The sequence below is a fragment of the Patiria miniata genome, unplaced genomic scaffold (genome assembly GCF_015706575.1).
Source record: "Patiria miniata isolate m_02_andy unplaced genomic scaffold, ASM1570657v1 HiC_scaffold_3, whole genome shotgun sequence".
Classification (NCBI taxonomy): Eukaryota; Metazoa; Echinodermata; class Asteroidea; order Valvatida; family Asterinidae; genus Patiria; species Patiria miniata.
In genome coordinates this window covers 10,378,379-10,406,089 of record NW_024037069.1, presented here as the reverse complement: position 1 = coordinate 10,406,089, position 27,711 = coordinate 10,378,379, and the positions used below count along the sequence as shown (strand labels likewise).

Sequence of the window (27,711 nt, the reverse complement as noted above, 5' to 3'; positions counted from 1 at the left end):
GGGATAGTAACTGGGGATGGACTGGCATCCCATCTAGAGGGGACTTGAAATATTCTCAGTCGTTTCATGCCAAGGAAACTGGAGATAAACGCCAGCCTGATGAGCCGTATTGGCTCATGACAGACTTGACTTTACTTTTACTTCCATTGATTGTTTTATTATACTTTTCTGTGTGAATCCATATTCTGAGCTGATTAAGCCAGCAACATCAGGTATCATTATTGCTCTTGCATGTTATTTGCCTTTGTAGGTTGAACCCCAAGACCTGCTCTGTTGCCTCGCCCGTCCTGCTGCGTATGTTCCTGACCAGTATCTTCATCAATGTGGATGTCAGCATGAGGGAGGGAGAGATCTACTGTGACAAACTCTGTGATAGAGGGCCCTACTCCAAGGGACAGGTTGGTGTTTGACCCATAAAACAAAAATTCCCATTTTCATTGAAATATTTAATACTGTTCATTTCAATAGAGTAGAAAGCCACACAAATATATTTCAGTAATTGCAGTTTTTAATGTACATGTAACTGAATGCTTTGTTTGGTAGATAGCACAATATGCAAAAAATTGGCACATATACCATGCGCATCGACCATTTCTGAAAGACAAATAGTTCCTACTAGAACTGGCCCAATTTCATGTCTCTGCTTACCATTAGCGAAAAATCTGTGCTTTCTGTAGCCAAAAATTCTGTGCTTACTGTAGGCATATTTCACGGGCTAGCGGGGAAGTTTGGCTTATGCTCATGCGTACATCCCGTAGCTACAGGATTCTGTGCTTACGGGGTTAGCACAGAATGTTTGTGCTGGTGCTGTAAGCACAAGATGGTGATCGTAAGCGCGGAATTCTGCAGCTAGCAGAACCATGAAATTGGGCTGTGGTCCCGATTTGATAGACCTGCTTACCAACAAATTTGCTAAGCACAGAAAATATGTGCTTATTTAAAAACAGGTTACCAGCCTAGTCAAGATGCTGGCAACATTAGCAGTGCTGCAAACCCGGGAAAATAACAAATAGGGATCACTCAGAGACTTGGCTATTCCCTGTCAAAGAGCGTTACTATAACTATTATGTTTTTGGACACCTGTCTTTCACAGCTTCAACGTTTAGCCGAGTGTGAGCGCATGTTGGTAGCCATGGAGTTAGCAGGCTGGCTGAATGAGTCCAACCTAGCTCTACAGGCCGTGGTGCAGTGCTACGGACTGCTGGCTCCTATCATCCACTACAAAATCCCATCTACGCCAGTCATACAGGTCAGAACCAGTGTTGTTGTCGGGTCCGTCGCAAGTCAGGCCACAAGTAACAGGGGAGGAAAATTGGCAAACGAGTAAATTGACTTGGTACTGGATGACTTGTGATGGACTTACGAGAATTTGTGATGAATTTGACTGCAACAGTGGTGAAAGCAGTAACAGATCCAGTATTTTATAGGGATTGGGACTGAGATTTGTGAAGTCCAAAATTATTCAAGAAGAAGTAGGCTAGCTGAGGAAATGAAGTCAACGGAAGTCTCTCAAGAAATAAAATGAGAATTGCAGTATTCAGTTATGTTTTTTTTTTAGGAAAGGGAAAGTTTTCCATGATTTGTGGAGTGTAGAGGATTGGTTTGCTAACCCAATCACACTCTAAATCAACCCATTGTTGCCTTAACTGTAGCTTACTCAGGTTTTTTTTAGATCCCTAACTTTAGGGACTCTGGTTCAGCATAGGCTCATATTTTGCTTCAGGAACTTCCAAATATCACAATTGTCAGGCGGTGCAACCCTTCCTCGGATCAGTGGATTTCCTCATATTTTTTCCCATGTCTGCAATCCCAAATTGAAAAAAGTTGATGTTGTACAAAGTCTTCTAAATCTTGAAATTTCCTCCTTTTAAGTGACTTTACAGTTGCATTCCTGAATAGTACTAATCCCTACATAAAAAGTTCAGCATTTTTTCAACTTTATTGAAATATCAACTGGTGCAGTGATGCGGAACAACTCAGGAGTCTAATCATTGAACAATCAAAACTTTACCTGAGTTTATACTCCACATACTATGCGGCTCAGCATAACTGGCATGCAAGTCTGACATTGATGTTTTGATTCTGTGTTTAGGTGCTTACTCGCTGCTACGCCATCCTGCTGGAGATGCCGGCCAGCCTGCGACAGCGTCGGCAGCAGTCCGTCTCAGACAGCCTCCATCACATGATAGCCGTCATCACCTACCATATGGCCAAGGTGCTGCGGGTCTGGAAGCAGAGAGGGCTGGCCAATCACGTCACCGACACCGGCAAGAAAATGCTAGCCATAGAAAAGGTTTGTCTCTTTTCAATACATTAATAATCATTATAATAATAAACAGCTAATATACAAAAAAATATCTGTTTAAAATGTTTTCACAATGAACATCAACAGCTTTTGTGGTATTTCCCTTTAGGAATCTGAGCAGAAAGGAAAAGCTGAGGCCATGGATTTCATTGAGGATGTGGATGGTGGGGCAGGGCAAGCCGGGGCAGTCGCCGCTAAGAAAAAGCGCCCACGACGGTTTGGTCAGACCATCTACAATGTGGAAGGCCCTAAGAATGAGGAGTTGAGAGCGCTGGAGGCACACATGCTCAAACTGTCTAAACTGGGTACGTTATCTGCTATAGGATAGTGAGTGATTCGGTGGACACAATTGGAAGCTTAGTCTGAGGTAGTTTCATGCAGAAGCCAGGGTTCGACCTTTATATTTTCTTTCACTAACCAGCTGGGCTACTGAAACAGACTCTTATCTAGCCCGCGGCATTTTCACTAGCCCGCATGTTGTTGTTGTTTTTCTTAGCTCAAATACAAAATGGCATACTTTCAGGCTCAATTCTGAGGCAATTTTGTCAGTGTTTTTAATAAACAGATCTAATAATTTAACCCTAAACAGTTCATAAAATTAGACACACATTGATACGGGTTTGCTTTCTGAATTTCATGATTTATTTCTTTCTGTCCTTTCATCTTTGCCGTATCCCAACAATTTTTTGACTCGCCAGCCGGGCTACTTAAGGAATAGTTTGACTAGCCCTCCGCAGGTTTGACTAGCATTTGGCTAGCGGGCTACTGCCAATTTCGAACCCTGCAGAAGCTCAGTGCTGCTTCAGCCAATACAGCTTGAACAACTCGTTAAAATCCAGTTAGCCTCAAATTTTATGAACACGTAATGACATGTGTGCAACCTCAGAATTTGCTTCTAATTGTACCTGCTAGATTAGCCCATAAGAAAACTGTTTTGGACTTGAGTCTGCAATTTCTAACTGGGTGCTCTTTTTTTCGGGGTGCACAATTCACATGGAAAAGGAAAAAATCAGAGCGCACAAGTATGAACAATTTTGAAATAACAATTAGATTGTTTCATAGTTTTTTTCTTTCCTTGTCTGATGTGTATTAGTATGAGAGGAAATTAATGGTTTATGTTGTTATGCAATGAGATCATTAGTTGTTTCAGATAAATGATCGGTTTTGAAATTTTACAATTTTTTGTAGGTCTCAATGCCTGTTCCTTTATATAAATATTGAAAGCTTTCATTACATTTGTTTTTAACAGCTCACAATGCAGATGAATTGACCGGCTCCGAGGATCCTAACATCCTGCATGCATTCATTGCAGCCCTACCCAGCAGATATGCCTACAAAGAAGGTAAAACTTGACAAACTTTTGGATCATAAATTCACTGGAGTCTATTGATTAGGCTTGCTAGACCCCTATTGCAATTCAGTTGATACAGTTCAGATGAAATCATATAAATAATATATACATTCCAAAAATTAAGAAGGTCTGCATTGCCAAAAAAACCACTTTTTTCATTGTGACCCAGCTTAAGTAGAATATAAAATGCAGGTTTCCCTCTAAATTTGCTTTTTTTTACCAACAGATTGATTTAGACTTGTTGAAGAATTATTGGTAGAGATGTATAGAGCACCATATTTAAGAATGCAAACAAAATTGAATTTTTTTCTCCCCCAAAAATATTGTGAGACGTTTGTTGCTACTGAGGAGCCAAAAGAGAAGAGGAAACATTGCTCAGAACATTGTTTGGCTTTTACGGTCCACTCAGTTGAAAAGGTAAAAGCACGATATAAATAAATTAAATTGATCTGTTTTGGTTTCCATATCCTTTTCTGATTATAGTTGTGAAGTTCCGACGTCGGGCTCGATTCCTTGAGTTTGTGGTGCAGGTGGTGCAGAAAGCATTGAGTGAAGGATTGGTCGACACGGCCATTGAATGGTGTGAAGACTCTACACAGTGGCTTATCAGGTAAGAACCCCCTTCCCAGGCTCCACCCCACCAACCCCATTCCCACCCACCCTACCACACCCCCAACCCGCCCCACTGTCACCCATCCCCACCCATCCCCACCCCTACCCACCCACACAAGTGTGTATTTGCATGCAATCGGGGACCCCCTATTGTCCCTCTTTTGTTTGTACTCTTACTTTTTAGGAAGACCTCCCATATGTTTTGTACACGAATCCAAATTGGGGACCCTGTTGTCCTCTATTGTTCAACGTCCCCTATTGAATGCAGAAACAAACTCCCACCCACACTGCACTATCCGCTCCGTTCACAAGTACCCCCTCACCGGCAAAGGAAGTACAGTTGGGGGGGACCGACCGACACCATCTTGCCTGACTGCAATTCATTTGCCGCGAAGCGTGGCCACTGCGTGTACATAGTACAAATCGCCTGGTGTACGTGCGTCACACACAAGGAACGGTGCGCGTCAACCAGCGAAATGTCCCGCCCATGGAACGTCGTTGCTAGGTAAAAGGGCGCCCTCTTTCGGTGGCGCACGGAGCTCATTGTCCAACTTTTGTTTGTACTCTTACTTTTTAGGAAGACCTCCCATATGTTTTGTACACGAATCCAAATTGGGGACCCTATTGTCCTCTATTGTTCAATGTCCCCTATTGAACGCAGAAACAAACTCACAGTCACACTGCACTATACCCATCCCCACTCCACCATACCTCACCCTTCATAGTGCAGTGCCCCGATAATGATGTAGTTCGTATACTAATTATAGTTGCAATTTTCTGTCCGTACCTAGACGCAATGAGCAGCTCTCAGCTGTCAAGGCCACGCTGTCCAAACAGCCAGGCGGTGTGACAGTAGTCGGAGATGACCCCAAGAAATATGCCGCTGCTGTCATTGAATACACTAAGGTAACACTGACAAAACCTGGTATTTATTTTCCATTTAGAACAGGCGATGCTCTAGTGTAATCGTCTTGTCCTTACACAAGTCCTTAGAAGTCAGTTACAAGTAAACCACAAGTCATCCAGCCAAAAACAAAGTTATTAGGTGCAACCCTAGTCGACACAAATAGATTTAGTTTCGGACAGATGGGCGCATGCATTGCATACACTCTTAGAGTTGGTCTGAACAACATCAACATTGAATATTTTGACGTAGTTGCACCTAGATGTTTATTAAAAACATCTAACATTTTCATGTACATAATCAAATCTTCAAAATGAATTTGTTTTGTCCTATTCCAGAAAGTTAGTCTGAAACAGGTTTAATAATGCAAAAACCTCTCTAAATCTCTCCCTTCTTAAGTGAAAAAAGTGGATTTGACCAGTCTCTTATCTCCAAAGCAAGATTTCTTACTCCTCCTTGTCAAAAATCTTGCTGGCATTTTTTCTCGATTTTCCTCGTTACAGAACAAGCCAACCACTCTTCAGGTGCCCACCACCAAGAACCAGCAGGAGGCTCAAGACACCAAGAGCCCGCGTCGGAAGAAGAAGAAATTCCAGCTGCTGGTCCATCTCAGATCCCATCAGGTCAAGATGTCGGATGCTGCTAAGGCACAACAGGAGCACAAGGAGCTCCAGGTCAGAGAAAAAGAGAAAACAAAAATACCACAACAAATGTATTCTTTGACTGCAGAATTAATTGCCTTATAGTAGTGAGAATTAAGACAATGTGCTGTGACATTCTTATATTGCACTTCATACAAGTTGCTCAAAGCGCTTGTAATAACTACCCCTGTTCATCAGATATTTGCTAAGCATAGAAAATATCTGCTTAACAAAAACTGGTTACCAACTAAGATGTGATGCCATTTATATTGCTTGTAACTGGTTCTCAACTGATTTCTGCTTAGCACAAAAATTTGCTAAGCAATATTTTCCGCTTAGCAGCTCTGTGAAATTGGGTCCTGGCTGTGAGACCAGTTTCCTGCAGCAGCGCGAGATCAGCGCAATCTGGTCTCTACCCTCAGAGATACCCATTAGTACTCCTGGTGGAGAGAGGCCATTGTAGTAAAGTGTCTCACCCAAGAACACAAGCACTGTGTTTCCTGTCAGGGGTTGAACCCACATACCACCGCACGTGAGTCAAACATATTGGCCCATGGAATTATATTATTATATCAACTGAGTGTCTCTCAGCAGTTTTGAGCCAATACCGTGGCTCGCTGTACACAAGTTAAATCTACAAAAGTCCAGTTTACTCATGTTATTCATTTCTCTTTTGTATTGATGACAGGCTTTTGAGAAGTTGGAGCAGATCCTGCCTGAGTTCTACCACACCCAGAAGAAGAAGCAGAGGCTGAGAAAGATCTGTGCCGATGAGATCCCTTGGAGAACCCAGGTATGATGAGAGGCCAGGTTTGAAAGCTCAGACAATTAGTAGACTCATCTTGTCCACATTGCCAAATCTAACCAAAACCGAACCTCCAGATAAACCGTAACCAGGGCTGTATTTAATATTCCTTTGAATTGCATAATCCCTTTTCCTGAAATTCCATTGTATTTCCAAAATTTGATGGATAATTCCTGCTTTAAAACCCAGTGCAGTTGTTTGCCCAAGGACAAAACACATGGCCAGCAACTGGATTCTAACCCCTGACCCTCTTATCACAAGTCACAACATTTAACCAAAATGTATTTATGAGAGTGCCTAACATCCAGAACAAAATGGTCTGTCTGAGATAACAAAAGTGAATCAAGTCAACTGAATTTCTCTGTTATCCTTGCAGTTGAACATTCTTCAGGGATTGTGCCACTTTGCTCAGTTCTTGAACAAAGTGGTGAAGAGAGACAAGCTGATGGGGCCAGCAGCGGGAGATATCTACAGGTAAATAGCAGGTAGTAGGGACAAAGATTTTTGTTGGAAAAAAACCACAAAATTGTATATGCTGGAACAAAATAGTTTGTCATGTAAATAACAAGGGAAACCAACTAGGTGAAGAACTCAAACGCTACCAACTGAGCTATCCAGCCCCTATGTTGGTATTCTCCAAAAATGCCAATGTCTTTGTTCGTTGGATGCTAGTCAGAATCCAAAGTCAAGATGTTAGCAACATCAGATATGTTAACCTATAGTGGAGTCCCCTAACGTGACGCACTTTGACGTTTCCCTTAACTTTCCTCATGTAGTGTTGCCAGACATGTTTGTTGAAAAATTTCAAATTCAATCAGTTAAATACTGGTACTATTACCTTAATAATGATTGCTGTGGAACCGTTGTGAACAATTTCAGTGTCATGAAATTCAGTCTGAAATTCAAAAACAGCGGCGTCCGGAAATAAGGCACAAAATCGGCCGAGTGTTCTGTAACATGGCGCACCTGAGAAAATCTCGGAAAATCCTACGTTAACATTTAAGAATTTCTTTCAAGTTGACAAATTCTGATATTAAAATCATCATTATCTCCAATCACATACCTACCTACAAATTTGTGAGAAAAACGTTTTCTTATTTTTCAGCTCATTTTAAAAGGGTTTATTGTGCACTTCAAAATAAAATCAGAAAATCATACCGAAATAGAATTTCTCAGGAACTTTGTAGCGGGTACTTAAACTCAAGATTTATGAACGGGAATGTTTAGAGCTTGATGAAATTTCACTTACTGTCAAATTTGAGGTGAAAAAAACTGCTCTAGCAAGGCACTAGAGGCGAAAAATCAAAGTTAGCCATGTTAGGGGCCGCGCCACGTTAGGGTGCATCAACATATTTGGAAATCAGGTCTTTGCTTAGATGTACATAATTCTTTCTATTCTTAGATCATCTTACTTGGACAATGAGTGGTTCACCTTTGAGACAGCCGGTACCTTAGTCGTTGGCTGGGACGGAGGGCCATCCAGGGCAGCCACCAGACAGGATGACACGCGACCGTCCATGAATGACCCTGTCATCGCTCAGCTACAGCAGATGGACCCTGGAGACGAGTACAAGATGCAGCCCTCGGCCATAGAGGTGGCTGCACTCGTTACTGTGGGTAAGTGTAATGTGAGTCACACCAGGGTATTCTTACGGCTATTATGGATCGCAGTATGGTTACTGTTGGTTAGTGTAATGTGAGTCACATGATAATTTCACAGCCAAAAGCCACAGAGATGGACAAACAAACTTTTGAAACCCATGGCAACTCTCAAACAATAGAATATCACAATAAATACCAAATTAGTGTCATTCTATAAATTTGGGTCCGCTTTTTGTCCTGTTCCTGTTACATCTGACACCTGTAATTTTATAAATCTGCATGCACTCCTTAATGCAGTCGTCCTCTAAGAGTGATTATGAATAGCAAACTACCTGTCAACAATTTTAAAAATGTTGAAGTCATTCTTAGTGATATTTAAATGGCAAATTACAAAGTACCAAGGTAACAGGGACAGAAAAAAATTGCCACTTTTGAACCTAAATTTATAGAATGGCCCTTTACTACAACATTTTAAACATCAGCATCCACACTTATGTGATTTTTACCGAAATTCACAGATTTTGTCTTGCCATTAGTAATGTCTTTTAAGTAAGTTTTAATTATTTTTTTTTTCAAGGTAAGCCAGTGCCGGTGGTGCCCCCTCCCCCAGACGACAAAGAATCAGACACCATGAGGACGTATCGTTCCTACGACAGCGAGAAACCAACCACCAAAGCCCCACAGCACCACATTGACTATGCTGGCATCACCACGCAGGCCACTGTGGATAGCTTGAAGAAGACGTTTGACCACCTCAAGAAAGCAGTGGTCAGTTGCTCATGGTTTCTTTTTGTGTTGGATTATGTTGAGTATGCCATAAAAGACCAAAAGGGGGGATGTTGGGCTTGATTTTAAAAAAAAATTCTCCACACCTGAGCATTTTGAGCCTGAAGTCGTACTATTGCCAGCCCTAAACTACCTTAAAACATCCAGACATGGAGTGTCATGGCCAAGCGGTTAAGAGCACCGGACTCATGCTCTGGTGTTTCAGAGGCAACAGTGCCGTGGGTTCAAGCCCGGGTAGACACTTGTGTCCTTAAGCAAGGCACTTAACCAGTATTGCATCGTCCTTCGGATGGTCGGAAAGCCGTAGGTCCCATGTGTTGTGTAATGCAATGCAATGCACGTAAAAGAACCTAGTGACACCTATCGCTAAGAGAAGGGGTCTGCCCCGGTGTTTCTGGCCTCCTGTATAAACTCCCACGAGGAGTATTAAGGAGAAGAACCAACCAAGAACTCACAGTAGTCCAGCCAAGTGACAATGTAGCTGTTGTTCCGATTCCATTAAACAAAAAAACAATACACCATCGGGGCTACCGTAGTGTGACCAACTGAACTTCTTTTTCCGTTGTTACTCTGGAGTTTTGAAGTTAAAATCAAAAGTTGATCAGAAGTTGAGTGAGGTTTTTAATCAATTTATTTACAGTGAATTCCAGCAGAGAAAGGCGTTAGTGTAAATTGTGATGGATTTTCCTCACCAATGCTTGACCTGCCAGAAATTGATGTTTTCTCAGACTTAAAGAAAGAAGCCTGACAAGCGATACTACTTAAAAAAAAAAAAAAAAACCCTCCCAATTTAAAAATCAATTGTCTGTAATATTGCTTTATGCAATGCTGACATATATTCTTTCAAAGAAAGTACCTTGTCAGAAATAATAATGTTAAAATCATAACGACTCACTTAAAGAAAAACATTTCCTGCAACATGACCTCCCCCCCTCCCCCCCAGGTCTTAGCACATCGTGGCAGCCATTGGACCCTCCTGCAGAACGCCAGCCGAGCTCTCTGGAACTGTGCCCACACCGCCTTGCTCCACACCTTCGCCAGCGGTCACACCAACGGCCTGCTCTCCGTGGAGGCCCTGAGGGCCGTGGTCTGGAGGCCCTTCTACACGGCCGTGGACTGCCTGCTGGACATGATGGTGTTTCTGCAGAACCAGGCGGAGGCATCGCAGAAGGTTTGTAGGATTTACGAAACCTCGGCTTAGAATTTGACGTCAGGCTCCAGGTCCATGTTTCTTGTCCCCTGATTGACCGAGCTGTTTACAATATTGGTCCAATTTCTGCTATAAAGACACCAGTCCTGTCGCACAAGGCCAGTGGTTGGTGTATTTTCATTGGATTTGAAGCCGATGCTTGAGACACAGCCGACATTTCGTAAACCACAGTTGTATTTGTGAAATGTTGGTTTCGTCTCCAGCTTTGTCGCCATCACTGGTTCTGTATCCATTTGTGAGCCTATTCAAACTGAACGTTTCAAAGACACACATGGACTCTGAACATTGGCTTCATGTTTTTTGGGGGGATCAGGTTGATGTAGCGGTACTTTCCTCAGCTGTGACCCGGGTTCGAATCTCGCCTGGGCTAATATGTGGATTGGGTTTTCAGTACCTGCCTGATTCTGCGGGTTTCCCAAGAGTATCATTTTTGGGGTTTTCCTCCCACCTCTAAAACTGTAATTTCCTTCCACGTCTTCTACCAAGGGACCCAACTGGAATTAAGTTGAAAGTCTTTCGTGGACTATCCCGGCCAATTGCCTAATGATCATAAACGAATAAATTTAAAAATTCAATTCTTCCGTAGCAGAATTTTGATTCTGACGAGTCTCTCAAATTATGGGCAAATAATTGCGAACCTGAAGACTGATAAAGCCAAATATCTTAAATGGTGCCAAGAGTTAAAGGGAAAATACAACATTTGCAAACATCAAAAAATAAAACTACCAAATAATTTTGAAATACCTTGCTGGACTGTTAGTGAATGACAGTGTAAAGCATCCTGTAAAATCATGGCACCTGGTATACTTTTCAAGAAAAGTGGTATTTTTGTATCAATTTCCAACGCTGATCGGTCGATCAGCATTGGAAACAACTGGCTTTTTTTTCAAATACTGGCCCCAATTGACCATCGCACTTGTTTGCAATCGATTACAAACCTATGAACGTGTATGAGCCAGCTAGACTGGTTCCCTGACCTTACAATTCCCCAATGTATGTAAACTGCTCTGTTTCTTCTTATATGGAGTCAGGGAACCAGACTACAGGAAAATGATCGTTTTTCTTGGTTTTTATAGCATTTTCGAACCCAAAACCTCAAAAAAGTCAGTGTAACTATATTTGCTATATATTTCCAACCCCCCCAATTCCATCCATTTCTGAAAATTACAGCAAAAGCAAATGATGTATATTCCCTTTAACAGAATGACCTGATCTTACCATAACACCTTCGTCAAGACATCAGTAATCAAAGCACATGCTGTAAACAACGGAGAGCATTTTTTGACAGGACAGGTTTCACTGCAGTTATTCAATATATTTAGTCTAAATCACAAAAAAAAGTTAGAGAGATTAATGTTTCAATCCCAGCATCTCATTCAAATGCAATGAATTTTTATTCCTTCAGAAGTCCAAGAAGCAGCCACCCGTCCTGGTCAACAGCTGGGTGGGTTCCGTCTCAGACGAGAAGGGCGGTGCCAGCCTGAAGTTTGAGAATCCCCTGGATGACCTGAGCACGGCCGACTCCCGCTGGATGCGACGCATGGTGCTCAGGGTGCTGGAGATGCTATATTATGAGCAGCAGTGGGAATGCCTGGCAGACGTGGCCATGAGATTCAACGTCCTGGCACAGTGAGCTTTAGTTCTTTTGTGGCTTCCCTTCAAGTTTGCCCACTGATTTTTATAATTATTTTTCACCCATTAAAACTATCATCAAGTTCATGTGTTGCGTGAAAAGTACACTTAATTCGCAGTGGTGTAAGTACAGTATGAATTAGCATAATATTTAAGGTTATTTAATGTGGTATAAAGAAATAAAAATCGACAAAGAGAAATCTGGCATTGAAATATTTAAACTTAACCACTTGCTGTCAGGATTGTTTTTGGCTGGAAAACACTATTTTTGTTGAAAAAGTCAATATATATCGGCCACATTTTAAAATCAAGTCATACACCACAAATACTGACTCTTGAGAGTCTTTTGTACAATATCTGTACGATATTCTCACCATAACTTCATATTTGCAACCCGCCATGGAGCGGTATATGCTACGAGTATAAAGTCGTGTACATCGTTCAAGTTCAAAACATGGTGTGTACACAACCAGTGGGAACCACTGGCATGCATACATGTCCACTGCCGAAGACTATGGGAAAGCTTGATGATTTAACCCGTCACCCGCCCCTGTGAATATACATTGCCAGATCGTGTATTTCAAGGTCTCCGGCATTAACTAGTTAAACAATGGAAGTGAACTTTTTTTGACAAGATAGAGGCATTTAAAGTAAAGTAAAGTAACTCCATTTAGGCATCTTTTGGGATGGCCAGCTCAAAAAAAGAAAATGCAAATATGCAAATTTTTGGCACAACAGCACATATTCAGGACATGAGCTTGCCAACAAAATTGAGTACATTGCACCTCGGTTGATTTTTGCCATGAGTATTTTGTGCATCAAAGTAAAGTAGCTTTGCATCTGCGTCAACCATGATAAGGCTCATATCAAAAATACAACCCTTTTTCCAGCATACATTGATTAATTTCCTGTCTGTCTTCACAGGGAGCGTTACTCGGAACAGGTCAGCCCTCTCCTGATCCAGGCCCAACGCAAGCTCATCTCCCGCCTCCAAGCCTATGGGGGCCCACCCCCTGTCCAGCCCCACTTCCAGCTTGCCTCGGACAAGCTAGGTGGGGTACCGATCACAGCCAGGAACTACACCGACGTGCAGCTGACCGTTGAGCTGGACCCGTCCAATCTCAAGGCTATCGATATGGGCGGGAGGATTGACCCCGAGGGCCATGATGTGTACGGAGGTCAGTCCTTATATCTTTTTCATCACTTGGCATTATGCTTCTCCCTCCCTGAGATTTGTTTCCAATCCACCCCTAGATCCTTAAAAATAATAGCACAAAAGCCAAAACTGATCAATGCAAACATGTTGGCTGTCCGGAGCGAGTTAAAGCATCAACAAATTTTAAATTAGCATAAAAAACAGGGGCTTCATGCTGCTTTTTTGTCACAAGAAAAAAATAAACAGTCATCATTGTCCTTTAACCCTAACAGAACTCAACCCATCAAACCCCAACAGCATGTTTTGTTGGAATCTGTCGGGATGAGTACAGTACCCCTAAACTGACAGTCTTTTACATTGGGTTGGCACACCTCCAGAATCAAAGTCAGAAATATGTGTGTGCAGTTTCCCATATGGTGCTGGAATTTGCCAGGATAGGTACGGTTCCTAGTAAATCATTCTTAGGGTTAATGGTTTTCATAGCACTGAGAGACTCAGCTGTGATGCTAATGTGAATCTGTCTAATTTTTGCCGACAAGGTGATTCCATGGAGAAATTTTAAAGGAATTGTGCATCTTTGTTTATTTTGGAGGAATTACAAGATCACAGTAATATTTAGTACACATTTTTATGTCAATAACAATGTAGTACAAACGGAAAGTTGTATAGTTTGCAGTAACCATGAAAATTCCTTTTTAACGTACGGTTTAGCAAACGCTCTTTTTTTTGGTCTTCTCAGGAGCTTCAGATGCAGGGAAGCTAGTCTGCGTCCCCCTGGATGTTGGAGACAGTCTGTCTGTGTTTCAGCAAGCACTGAGTGCCTCTAACTACACAGCAAGAGCCTTACAGCACAGCCGTAAGCTGCTGGTGCTCTACCTGGCTACACAGCAAAACGGTAGGAATTTCCTGAACATGGAACGTTTTGGTTTCTCAAAGAAAATGAAAGAGCCTGCACTGGGCTGATGTAAAATTCTTCTTTAACCTCAGTGTTTGATTGTTGGTCCCCATTTGACAATTTTCAACCCAGAAAAATATATACTATGGCCGTTTTCCCATTCACCAGCTTCAACTTTTGCCTTTTTACAGCCTTTTTACAGCCTTTTTACAACCCTTTTGAAAAGAAAAATACTTCAACAAAAATGGAAGAAGAGCTTGGATTAATTATTAACACATTTAAAGTCCCAGCTTTTTGGAAATTATCAACAAAAGTACTTGGGAATTACTGATATATAAATTAATTTTCTACATTGAAGAAAAATGTTGCTTTTGAGCAGGTTTTTTTTTTATAGTGTAGTTTGTCAAGAGAATCATTAAATGATTATGGATTCCAATCGCTATCCAGTTCGTTAGTGTGACGTCACTTCAGTTTAAACCACGCCCACTGGCCATTCAGTAGCATTGGAACCATTGGAACCATTGAGTTAGTTATCATTGGTGTGCGCGCAGATGACGTTTTTACTAACGAACAGGATATAAATCCATAGAAGAAACCATAAATAAGGCCGTGTCCAAATTACTTGGCTACGACTTGAAATTACACATGTGTCTATGGGAAGTGACTGCAGCCACTTCCATAGACACCTGTGTAATGCCAAGCCGTTGAAAAGTAATTTGGACACAGCCTAAGACTATGTCTGAATTTGTACTTGGCTACGGCTTGCAATTACACATGAACCTATAGAAGCGGCTGTGGCTACTTGCCATAGACACGTGCGTTACTGCCAGCCGTAGTCATAATTAATATGCGGCCTAATACTAATAACTTGTTCTGTTTCTCTGACCACAGCTGCCCCAGCGCCCAGCCATCACAGCATCCACAGCCGGGTTGGTTTCTCAGAGACAGATGACCAGCCCCAGATGACTGTCCCGCCTGACCTGGCCCGAGCAGAGTTCAAGACCATGGCCGAGGTCCAGACATCGGCACTGCCCAAGTCACAGCTGGGAGTGGTGCTGACCTCCTACGACAAGACCATCGGTATGGAAAAGGCTCCTAGTAACTCCAGGATTTTGTTATTCCGTTCATCTCCGAACCCCCCCCCCCCATAAAAAAAAAAAATTAGTCATGGTTTAATGACCACAATACTGAGCAATGTAAACTAGGCTGGTACCCCTTTGATATATGTTCTAGACTTCAAATTCAGAAGACGGCATGAACTGATACGAGATAGTATGGCCTAGTGGTCGGGGTTTGTGACTCATGATCAGAGAGTCAGGGGTTCGAATCCAGCCGCTGGTCATATGTTGTGTCCTTGGGCAAGCCACTTCACCCCACTTGCCTCTCTCCACCCAGGAGTATAAATGGATACCGGCATTAGCTGGGAGTAACCTGCGATGGACTGGCATCCCATCCAGGGGGAGTAGAAAGGTTCTCAGTCGTTTCATGCTAATGAAACCAGAGACAAACGCTGGCCTGACGGGCCACATTGGCTCGTGACAGACTTTACTTACTATAAATGAGTTCCTCACAGGTTTGCATGAAAAAAATCTGCCCTGTGTTATCTTGAGGTATGATACTGGGGGTTTTTTTGGGGGGAGGGTATTTTGGAATGGAGCGTATATTCATTAAATAATTATTTTGTTGTAAAATCTCTTTGTTACCGTGTTCCTCAATTTTGTCTGCAGAGATGTTACTGGCCAGGAAGCAGTTAGGCCTGACAGCTCAAGCCATGCATGAATTGGGCAACTTGCACTACCACGCTGCTAACATCAGGTAAACTTGAAATCCATGTAGGCTCTGAGTTTCCTTTTCCTCTTTATTGTTACAGAGCCAAGTGATATCAACACAAAACCATTGGCATGGATTAGAAAAAAATCTGGAGCAAAAAAAAATTTGTAACAGAAACTTCATGTCAACATTAATGACAAGCTGACATAGCAGCATGAACTGCACGTACATTTAATTTTTGAGTGAAGACATTTCAACATTTCGGAATGTATTGGCATCATTTAGGGCTGTAAGTGTACTCATTCGGTAATATTCTTTACTCAAGATTGCTCTCCTTGACAGGCACATCTTGGAAGATTTGGAAATGAAAATGAAAACTGTCTATCATTGTTTGCAAAAAAATATAATGCTATCTGTGAAAACCCACGGTAAATGGTTTTTAGAAAATTATCATTGCTTAAATTTTTATTACAATTCTGATAAATTTGGGGAACGAGTTCAGTGCCATCTTTCATGCAGTATAATGACAACTTTTGAATTCTTCTTTCCCTAAACTCAGAGCAGCGTTCAAGTGGTGGTCCGAGTCCCTAGATCTGATCATGAACACCACAGACACGCTGCACAGCTGGCGACAGCTGCTGACTGGCCAGAAGTCACAGCATGAGATCAGCTCTCAGCTGCTGGATCGCTGCGGGATGTGGGGCTGCCTGCTTGGAGCCGTGCTTGCCTCCAAGATTGCACAGTATGTATGCCTGGCCATCTCTTGGTTGGTCAGATTCGGCTGTCAGACTTGTTTTGATTGGTTTTGTTTAAATCATAACAATTAATGCATGTATGTATGTAAGTAGGCCTGGCCATCTCTTGGTTGGTCAGATTTGGCTGTCAAATTTTTTAGTTGTGCCTCGATTGGTTTTGTTTGGGTTCATTCATAACATGTAATGCATGTATGCAAGTAGGCCTGTCCATCCGTTGGCTGTTAGGACTCAGCTACATGCTCCGGTTTAGAGTGTTGTTTGGTTTACATCCTACCATGTAAAAGCAAACAAAAGAAAACAATTGAATGAAAAACCATAGTTTGAGGGTCAGACAATAAGCCTGAGCATTAAATGGGTCTGCCCTGTCATACTGAATATATGTTGTTAACTCATAACCCTCCTGTTGATATAACTGTCACAAAACGTCGAAAAAATCTATCCACTTCCTCTCCCGTAGCTTTTGTACAGGCCGGTCACCAACTACCAGATCCCCTATGAATTAAACCGTATAACTGTCAAAGCCTGTTGAAGGGGTTTGATAGATAGGGTGACCATTAATACTGGTTCAGCTTGTGTAGCAGCCATTTTATGGGGGATGCCTTTGTTTGGCTGGAATGCATGAGTGAACCTTGTGTGCCTTCATTGTGACTGAGATAAATCCATCATTGACAGGCACTCACCAGCGCTGACCCATCACATCTATCAATGTCAGTCAAGGCATGGTACCCTGAGTTAACATACCTACCACAGCCTGTCAATTGTACCAATATGAGGCCAGTTTACAGACCTGTCAAAACCTGTCACCTGATAGATTTTGATGTATAGGGTAACTCTCTCTAGATTGTCACTGAGAGAGGGAGGGTTAGTCCCTGTAACGCACTAAAGTCCCCTGCCATATACTCCTTATACCATTCAAACCCACCCAAGCACTCTATGGATGTATGGATTCATCACGGACTAAATACAATGTAATCCAGATACACCTTGACCTCTGGTCTTCATTTGACCTTTGCCCCTATTTTTGTTTGGTCCAGGTACATCCTGACTTCTGACTTAGGCCTGCGCATGGAGAGCTGCTTCCTCTCCGCCTTCCTCTTCAAGGCCCTGTTCCGTGCCTCCCTGCCCCACCCAACAGCCGACCGTGACTATGCCCTGTACGAGATCGGCGAGGGCTGCGAGGTCCAATACCTGGTGCCTGGGGTGGACCTCCTGTCGGACCGATACCGGTGTGATGGCAGGACTCTGCTGGCCTCGCTGCGCTGGGTGGCTGAGGAGCTGTCTAGAGGCAGGCACAACCTCATGGTGGGTCTCTAGGAATGTGACATCATGATGCAACTAATTTGTATTACATTCCATGTGTTGCAGTGCTTAGTCTGAATATGACTCTGTTTTCAGATGCAAGAACTTTTCAATTTCAGAACTTCAGATGGAATTTGGTAATGTAGAATTCTTATAGCCGATTGAGCTTTTTTATGTAAAATTATTGTCATGATTTACATCATATTTGTGGTACACATTCTTGTTTTCTACTTTCCAATGTTTTTAATGGAAAAAAAAAAAGTTTTAATCTTGTCATTGTCATTCTAGCACATTTGGAATAGCAAATGTTTTTTATCAAGAATTTGCTGTGTTCAGAGTGTTCTGGTGCCAGATTCAAACCCACAGTCTTGAAACCTTGACTAAATCGGATTCGACCTTCTTATCAGACCACCAGACTCAATTTTCTCACACGTGTGTGTTCTGTCTGCAGGTTCTGCCCCTGTTGACGCTGTACCAGTACCTCACCACGTTTGTCTGCAGAGACCTACAGCGTGCAGTGGATGGTCGGATCCTTAAGGTAAAACAATCTCTCTCTCTCAACTCACATCTTGTCAATCTGTAACCCAGCTCTAAAAACATTCACAGCACCATTGACCTCTAAGATTTCTGCAGACTGCACACCATGGTCCAGTAGTCATGATGTCTGATTCATGTGTGATGGAACATGGGTTTGAACCCTGACAGGAACATGGTGATTGTGTTCTTGGGCAAGATATTTTACTACAATAGCCTCTCTCAACCCAGGAGTATGAATAGGTACCTGTGAGGGTTGAGACTGGGTTCCGCTGATCTTCAGCAGCTGCAGAAAATTTGGTCTCATGGCCTGATGAACAGGGGTAATAATTGTGTCACATTTACCATGGAAGGTTAACATTACTGAAAGTTTTCCAGAGGATGTAAACGACAACCATACTTGTGATAGTGTTCTACAAGTTATCCCTTATGTAACCTTTATTGGTTTACGTAGGTACGCATTCTGACTGAGCTGAGCCTGTACAGTGAAGCCTTCATCGTCCTGGGTCGTTTGCTGCATGGTGAGCGCCTACCACAGACAGCTGACAATAACTTCCGACAGGTGGAATCCAAAATGGTAAGCACTTCTTCAAAGATTACATCTCTTCAGTTCTTTCTTAAGTTCTTATTCCAACTTCACTCTGACATAGAGGATTTGTTTTTATTAAGATGAGAATGTTATGCTGTATGATTTAAAGACTTTGTAGTGCTTTTTAAAAAGTGTGTCTGGTTTGTCTAAAATAATGCAAGTGTTCTTAAATATCTTTAATGTTCCCAAATTACAGTGGTAATTCCTATGGTTCAAGTACACTTTGATATATTTTCTCTCTTCAGTCTTCTCAGAAGTTTAACTCGGCCAAGCCTTTGATGGAACCCACAAACCTAAAGGTGAGTGTAATTGAAATCCTCTTAAATACTTAATTAGGATTGCTGATGTCTTAACCACTCGACCACCAAGCTTGCCAGGGTCGGCCTGCCAATGCTAAACCAGCTGATGTACCATGTGTATTTGGATGCTGTCACTTTAAAACAGTGAACGATAGAAGTAGTCAAGTTTTGCTCTGTCGTTTCTTTGTAGATGCTAGAGACACTTATAGAGAAGAGACTGTCGCCCTCGCTGGCCACACTGTATGGACCCCACCTGACATGTCACCTGTCCTTAGCCCAGGCACACCTGATGGTAGCCATTGCATCAACGATACAAGCCATGCCTGATGTCGACATCATCACGTAAGACTACCTAGGGCAAAATTCACCAGGGTATACACTCCATACATCCTTGACTTGAAGACCACTGCCTCACCATTTTGGAAAAAATCCTGGTTCCCTCACTTAATCCCTTATTTTGTTGTGTTCTAGCTTGAAAAACTTCAAAAACATTTTCAAGAAGACTGCAATTGGCAGTAGACTGAATGATTAACAAAAAGTCACCGTAATCACAAGTGCTACTAATATAAAGCCCCAATTGGTGCTAAGTGTTGTACTTAAAGCAGATTTGAAAAGAGTGGGGTTTGTCATATTGTGGAAAATTTGTCGAAATCTGTTGTTGTTTTTCTGCTGAATTTTTTCTCAACCAACTTCCAGTTTACAAAACATTAATTCCACTTGAAAGAAATATATGAATTAAATTTTATTAAATGTATTTGTAAATTTATTTGATAAAGTTTTTTTTATTTGGTCTTCAGGACTAGTTCAAGCCCCGAGCCACCCCAGAGGAAACCCAGCCCAACCACCAGCACCACCATCAGCAAGCCTCCTAACTCTGTGGTGTCTAAGAAGACAGAGAAGACGCACACCAAGATTACTGTGGAGGATGCCCTGGGTAAGCCTGGGGTGTGGATAGACAGGGAGGGGGCGGGTCCTACCAGGGTAAAAGAGAAGGGGTGATGACAAGAACTAATACATGTGACAACCATTTTTACCATTAGAAATCACACACTTATTCCGACTTATGTGTAATGGCACATGGACTAAAACTTTGATGGTAACATGGTGTTTGTGTTCTTGGGCAAGACACTTTACTGCAATTGCCCCTATTCACCTAGGAGTATAAATGGGTACCTGTGAGGGTAGAGATCATATTACCTTGATCTTAAGCTGCTGCACAAACCTAATCTCATGGCCTGATGAACATGGGTAATAACTGTGAGACATTGGTATAAAGCACCCAACCTCGTTTCCATGGGTACGATCTTGCTGCGCCATGTTGTTTCCCATCATGCCTTGCGCGATTGTAACCCCTGGATGTGTCTAATTTAAATGTGTCAAAATATATGACACATTTAAATTAGGACTGCAGTCGATGTATCTAATGCGCAACGCCATGTTTAAAATGTTGAAAGTTGTGTTTTTGAAGAATCAATCCTTTCAACATAAGGTTTCGACGTCGCGTTATTTAGCAAGGATTTGTATTAAAATTATGTACCTCTTTTGTCCCTTTACAACTGAAGGTACAGGTTTTTTGGGGGGGTGAAAAAGGAGGCTGCCATACTCCATATCGTACAGGCATTGCGCAGTTTTGAAAAAATTATGCTCGTACATGACGTGACGTGCATAGCACACATGCAGTCTTCGAAATGCGCGCGCAGTACGCTCTGAATAGCCAGTTAGCGTCGTTTACGTGTTCACCACGGCCAGGGGTTAGTGAGGGAACGCACGCGCACCCATGGAGTAAAAGCTGTAAAGCACCACATAAGCACTGTCATTCTGTGCTTACAGCACGAGCACAAAATTCTGAGCTAACCCTGCATGCACGATGAAGTTTAGGTGTAAAATGCACTTAAAGATATAGTCCATCATTTGCAATTTGTGCATTTTGTTCGTTTGAAGCAACAAAAGTGTTCAAAATCTAATGAAGGATACTGAACAACTAACCTGATGAAGTTTCAGCTCAGCTTCAGCTGTATATTCCGAGAAAAACAGCATTCTAGGATCTCAATTTCAAATCAAAAGTTGCTGAATCATGTTTTGAATTGGGCCTGACAGCGTCCGAGAGACGTTCTCACTGAGCCGATTGCAGCTATACGCAATGTCGCGCACTGATCCGACGAATTATAGCAACCGCGTGCGCGTGTGCATCGTGCCAATGCTTGCATGCGCTTCGCCGAATAACAAAACGAACTACTAATGTAAATTTTCCTACGGTGCGTCTTAAGACGCACCGTTGGAAAGGCCTTCTTTCGTTGATTACTTCAAAATGACAGCTTGCCAGAAAGAATAATTTCACAGGGAGTTTAGTCCTCTTACTATCTTTCAACCAAGTATGTTTTTCAACAATAATTACACCAGTTACTTTTCGGATGGCTGCAAATGATGGACTAAAGCTTTAATTACACAAGCCACTCTTCCTTGCCAACCCATATGCTAACCGTCAGCTCACATATTTAATTTTCTGTCATCAGCATCTGAGGACGGCTCGGCTGAAAGCTTGACTGTTACAGAAGACACCGGCAAGAAGTTTACTGGAGGAAAGAAACCACTAACACTGGAAGCCATCAAGGTAGGCTGCGCTGACAAGTCGCTAACATGATACTACATTTATATTATTGCTTTTCATAAATGCCATGAATTTGCTTTCAAGTACTTGAACGATTCACTGCTGTTTCTTTACAACATTTTGGGTTTTTTTGTTGCTCTGCGTATTCATTCATTATCCAACTTTGTAATGACAATTAGTTTTTAAGGAATTCTGTAATAGAAGTGTAGGGATTCAGGTTTTTTTTGGTTGGGTTGTTTGTTTATTTGTTTGTTTGTTTGTCTGTTGTATCAGAACAGGACCTGACTCCAAGACCAACACTGGCATAAGGGTTTTCTTTTTATATCTATGGTTCTCATTTTGTTTTCCCTATAAAGTAAGATGGGTCAGTTGGTAGGTTCGGTCAGTCAAACAAAAATGAAAATCTGAAGGAAGAAATTGCAGTTGTACCCATAAAGAACGCTAAATTAAATGATGCCAAATGTATATTGTCTCTAGTTTTGTTTATTGCAATGAGTTTATCATGAGTTGATAACGCTATAAAACAAAACAATAAAGCCATCTTTCGCAGACTTAATATTTTCTGCACCATGCAGCTTACTAACGTTTTGGCTGTATTGGCAGCCTTGACATACCATGCCCCTGTGAAGATAAACTAGAGACACCTAATAATGACAGGCAACACCCTTGCATCTTATGGCATATCACTGGTTGCTATATGCTGTACTCTGGGTAAAAATGTGGTATTATTTTTCCATAGCTTTTCAAATAATAATAATGATAATAATAATTACCGTATTTATAAAGCGCCTTTTCCAAATGATACAAAGCACTAGGGGAGAATGCAACTAAAGACAGGTAAATGAAGTATATGAACATATGAGACCCATTATGTAGCACCTTTTTGCTAGGTGCTGCAGCGCATATTGCAGCCACTGCCAGAAACACCAGGGCAAACCCCTTCTCTTAGCGATAAGTGTTACTGGGTTCTTTAACGTGCATTACACAACACACGGGACCTACGGCTTTACGTGCCATCTGATGGACGAAGCAATAATGGTGAAGTGCCTTGCTCGAGAGCACAAGCACCATGTTCCCACGGTCAGGATTTGAACCCATGCACCACGGCACACGAGTCGAACACCGTAACCATTGGACCACAGCGCCCCACATAACATAGAACCTTGATTGCCTGAATTTTGTATTCTTTTTTTTTTTTCATTTGTTGTTATTTTTTTCATTTGTTGATTTTTTGTTTTAGTGGGGTTTCAAACAGGCTCGGCGGTAATCAATTTTTTTTTTCTTGGGTAGAGAGGTCAAAATAGGGTCGGCCGGAAATTAGAACCAGAGAAATAATAAGGGATGCCCTTACCTTTCTGCGTATTAAATGCGCAAAGCATGCATCATGAATGACTGTGTATCACATGAAACACATCAAAAATATATACTAATTTAAGACAGTTCCGTATTTCAAATCATTACATTAAACATTCTGCATAAGTACTTTAAGCAACATGAAAGCTCTGAGTTACAACAAATTGTCAAATAGTCCATGATAATAGTATTAATACATCTAATCACAGTAAATATGTGTGAGCATGCATGCAGAAACGTTACAGCAAGTTATAATCAAAATATTAAAACCCATGAAATTTCACTTAAAGGAAACATGCAGTGGAAATTCAGCTCATCTTGTTTTCATGCACATTACTATGTGTTGCAACAATGTATACAAGATCTTAATACTTGTTTTCATTAGAAGTGACAAGAAAGTTGTAATTTTTCAATTATTAGCAAATCCTTTCATCAATACATGCAAGAGGGCGCTATTTTGCTTTTGTCACACAAGGTACTCCTTGTCAAAAGTGCATATGAACAGTACAAAAATTAGTCCTTCAAAATTACCCACAAACAAAGTTTGGAAGAAATATTGGCCACTACTATTGCCCAAACTAGCTGTTTAACATGATAAATAAGTAAAAAGTGGAACTTACTCCAAGAAAATAAAGAAAAGTTTGATATGTATTTGTACACAAAGCTATGGAGACACTACTGTTCTGCCTTGAAACATCACACTTTGGCTCATGAATATGGAAATTTTCATGAGCATAAAAACTAACATGTTGAAATTTCTCCCTTTTACTCCTACAAAGGAGGTGGAAAGTCAGAATAAAGAAAGCTGTTTAAAATGTATTTAAGTCATAAAAATCCTATTGCATGTTTCCTTTAAACTTGTCAAAATAACTGCGTGGGCCAAAATAAGCAGCATGGAACTCTGTATTCTAACTACATTGTAAATGTATCACAAAAATACAATAATCCATAAAATTCTAAATATTGCATTAAAACATAAGACATCTGCGTATAAATATGCAAAGCGACATGAACAGTCTGCATATTGCACCAAAAATTCATAAAAAGTTTGATCATGAAAGGTAAATGATTCTTGCATCTTGTGTGAAGATGCCTGGGTGACCTGTATTGGCACAAATTGTCGTAACAGCTCTGTGTATTGTTTCTCAGTAAAATTCCTTGCACTAAATTTCATTATTGTGTCATTTAAATAAAACATCTGAGTATTTACACCAAAAATATAAACATAAAGTCCCATTCAGTTTTAATATAATGTGTGTCTTTACCAGTACCTGTGCAAAGTGACACATTAAATAAATTTCAAAATCACCAAAGTATTACAATTAATGGAAAGTATTATTCAAAACAATTATAACAAAAGCTACTTGTATGATATAAAGACACTTTCATTTTATGAAAAGAGGCATCTCTAGATATCTGTTTAAATAATCGAACCCACTAAATTATTTTCTTTTTAAGTTACACATATTTTTTTCTCTATCGGTCACATCCTAAAGAAGGGACAACCCGTTGGCATAGCACCCTAAAATTAAAACAAAATTAAAATTTCTGCCAACTATTTCTATTATAAACGGACAATATTCACTTCCTTGTTTTGTAAATTTGACACATCCTTAAAATAAACAGTTATGGCCGATGCCTGAATAAATATATTGATGTTACTTCCATCACTGATATGTCCTAATCAGAGAATCTGAAAGAAGTGATGCACCTATCAATTGTCCCCCCCCCCCCCCCCCCCACCATGCTGCGCCAGGTCTTATGTCAGGGTTTGGTCACGTTTTCAAGCCCCAGGGTGGGGATTTTGGTCACTCACAAACATGTTTATCATTGGCGCACTAAATGGAAAGGCAATCACTTTAGTGCGCCCCACCCATGTGTGTCGGAGATCTTATCACAGTAAATACGGTATGTGTGAGCATGCATACAGAAAGGTTACAGCAAAGTTATAATCAAAATATTAAAATCCATGAAATTTCATTAAAAGGAAACATGCAGTGGAAATTCAGCTCATCTTGTCTTCATGCACATTACTATGTGTTGCAACAATACATACAAGATCTTAATACTTGTTTTCATTGGAAGTGACAAGAAAGTTGTAGTTTTTCAATTATTAGTAAATACTTTCATCTATACATGCAAGAGGGCGCTATTTTGCTTTTGTCACACAAGGTACTCCTTGTCAAAAGTGCATATGAACAGTACAAAAAATAGTCCTTCAAAATTACCCACAAACAAAGTTTAGAAGAAATATTGGCCACTACTATTGTCCAAACTAGCTGTTTAACATGATAAACAAGTAAAACGTGGAACTTACTCCAAGAAAATAAAGAAAAGTTTGATATGTATTTGTACACAAAGCTATAGAGACACTACTGTTCTGCCTTGAAACATCACACTTTGGCTCATGAATATGGAAATTTTCACGAGCATAAAAACTATACATGTTGAAATTTCTCCCTTTTACTCCTACAAAGGAGGTGGAAAGTCATAATAAAGAAAGCTGTTTAAAATGTATTTAAGTCATAAAATCATTTTGCAAGTTTCCTTTAAACTTGTCAAAATAACTGCGTGGGCCAAAATAAGCAGCATGGAACTCTGTATTCTAACTGCATTGTAAATGTATCGCAAAAATACAATAATCCATAAAATTCTAAATATTGCATTATAACATAAGACATCTGCATATAAATATGCAAAGCAACATGAACAGTCTGCATATTGCACCATAAATTCATAAAAAGTTTGATCGTGAAAGGTAAATGATTCTTGCATCTTGTGGGAAGATGCCTGGGTGACGTGGCACAAATTGTCGTAATGGCTCTGTGTATTGTTTTTCAGTGCAATCCTTGCACTAAATTTCAGTAGTGTGTCATTTAAATAAAACATCCGAGTATTTACAAGTTTTAATATAATGTGTGTCTCTACCAGTATCTATGCAAAGTGACACATTCAATAAATTTCAAAATCACCAAAGTATTACAAGTATTATTCAAAACAATTATTACAAAAGCTGCTTGTATGATATATAGACGCAATCATTTTCTGAAAAGGGGCATCTCTAGGATATCTGTTTAAACAATCGAACCCACTAAATTATTTTCTTTTTAAGTTACACATATTTGTTCTCTATTGGTCACATCCTAAAGAAGGGACGACCTGTTGGCATAGCACCCTAAAATAAAGATAAAAATCAAATTCTGCCAACTATTTCTATTATACCGGACAACATCTACTTCCTTGTTTTGTACATTTGATACATCCTTAAAATATACATTTAGTTTATTTTAGCCTGATATTGATGTTACTTCCATCACGAATATGTCCTCATTAGAAGATAGGATAGGATAATATATTTATTGACAACCGTTAGGTTGGATTATAACAGCTTCAAATACACATACAGAAATTAACAGATGCAAAATACCACAAACAATAATCCCAAGCTAAAACATAAGAAAACAAGCAGATCCTAAATAAGGAGATTGCGTAAAAAAACTACCGGGTGTTTTCGAGATAAAAAAAAAATTTAAAATTAAGTTCAATTATCTGAAAGATCTGAAAGAAGTGATGCACCTATCAATTGTCCCCCCCCCCCCACCATGCTGCCCCAGGTCTTGTTTTTTTTCTCACTTTTTCAATCCCCAGGTTTGGGATTCTGGTCACTCACAAACATATTTATTGTGGTGCATTAAATGGAAAGACAATCACTTTAGTGCCCCCACCCATATATATGGGAGATTGTCCCCTTAATTTTGCCCCCGGGAGTGGGGATTTTGTCACTTCAAAAGTGACAATCCCCACATCTTGGGTGGGGAAGCCTGAGGGTAGGGGTGGGGGAAACAATTGTTGGGGGTATAATTGCAAGAAGTTCCGCGACCAACTATCTGGAGTATAATCAAATCAAATCACGTAATCCACAAGCCAAAAGCTTGATTGTGTGGCAATCCACCACAAAGGGTCTGAGAAGTTACGAGGGACTCACAGCACCGTACTTCCAAATAAAAATAATTATTCTGTGTAGGGCCTACATGTATATGTTTTACGAGTATGAGATAAGTAGCCTCTGCTCCCATTCCTCTCTCCCCCCCCCCCCTTTTTTTTTTACAATTATAGGACATACCTCAAAAATACTGACTGTGTTCATGCCCTTTTGCATACTTTATTAAAAAAAGTCATTGCTCTATGATTTAAAAGTCTTCAGGTACAAATTTCAAACAATTGTTAATTCCCATCAACCTGTGTGGATGGTTTAGATGCATTTGTATTAACAAATCCAGCTTGGGCCACTCGGGTTTAGCCCACGTCTTTTAATAAGCATGATTAATAACAGGGATTGCTGAAGGTTTTCATCAACAATCCAACTACTATTTCCCAACTACAACACTTCCTTGATGGGTCTTGTAAGGTCTTAGTTTCTCTACCTCAACTTACCCAGCGTGTCCTTGTTGATGATGTCGGCATAGAGTGTCTCTTCCTCGGGGATGCTCGCTCCTGCGTTGTCTACCGCACCTCTCCCTCGCAGATCCAAGTCAGCATAGATCAGACCCTCAACGTTCTTCTGTCTCGATTCAACAACCCTTGCCTCCTCATCGCTTTTATCTG

At 40.8% G+C, this 27,711-nt stretch overlaps 1 protein-coding gene across 1 annotated transcript in view; it reads left to right on the top strand.

The window, feature by feature from the left end:
• The window catches only part of LOC119738824 (cilia- and flagella-associated protein 54-like), a 79,141-nt gene that overhangs the window by 23,960 nt on the left and 27,470 nt on the right, over positions 1-27,711 (top strand). The window contains exons 24-49 of the mRNA XM_038213791.1: positions 251-398; positions 1,094-1,249; positions 2,093-2,293; positions 2,415-2,610; positions 3,555-3,647; positions 4,140-4,266; positions 5,060-5,174; positions 5,676-5,846; positions 6,502-6,606; positions 6,995-7,092; positions 8,021-8,235; positions 8,798-8,988; positions 9,950-10,177; positions 11,622-11,845; positions 12,773-13,026; positions 13,744-13,899; positions 14,791-14,979; positions 15,627-15,714; positions 16,229-16,411; positions 17,459-17,726; positions 18,175-18,261; positions 18,712-18,834; positions 19,092-19,145; positions 19,336-19,487; positions 19,943-20,079; positions 21,659-21,756. Coding sequence (XP_038069719.1) covers positions 251-398; positions 1,094-1,249; positions 2,093-2,293; positions 2,415-2,610; positions 3,555-3,647; positions 4,140-4,266; positions 5,060-5,174; positions 5,676-5,846; positions 6,502-6,606; positions 6,995-7,092; positions 8,021-8,235; positions 8,798-8,988; positions 9,950-10,177; positions 11,622-11,845; positions 12,773-13,026; positions 13,744-13,899; positions 14,791-14,979; positions 15,627-15,714; positions 16,229-16,411; positions 17,459-17,726; positions 18,175-18,261; positions 18,712-18,834; positions 19,092-19,145; positions 19,336-19,487; positions 19,943-20,079; positions 21,659-21,756 — 4,057 coding nt within the window. The remainder of the gene's footprint in view (positions 1-250; positions 399-1,093; positions 1,250-2,092; positions 2,294-2,414; positions 2,611-3,554; positions 3,648-4,139; positions 4,267-5,059; positions 5,175-5,675; positions 5,847-6,501; positions 6,607-6,994; positions 7,093-8,020; positions 8,236-8,797; positions 8,989-9,949; positions 10,178-11,621; positions 11,846-12,772; positions 13,027-13,743; positions 13,900-14,790; positions 14,980-15,626; positions 15,715-16,228; positions 16,412-17,458; positions 17,727-18,174; positions 18,262-18,711; positions 18,835-19,091; positions 19,146-19,335; positions 19,488-19,942; positions 20,080-21,658; positions 21,757-27,711) is intronic.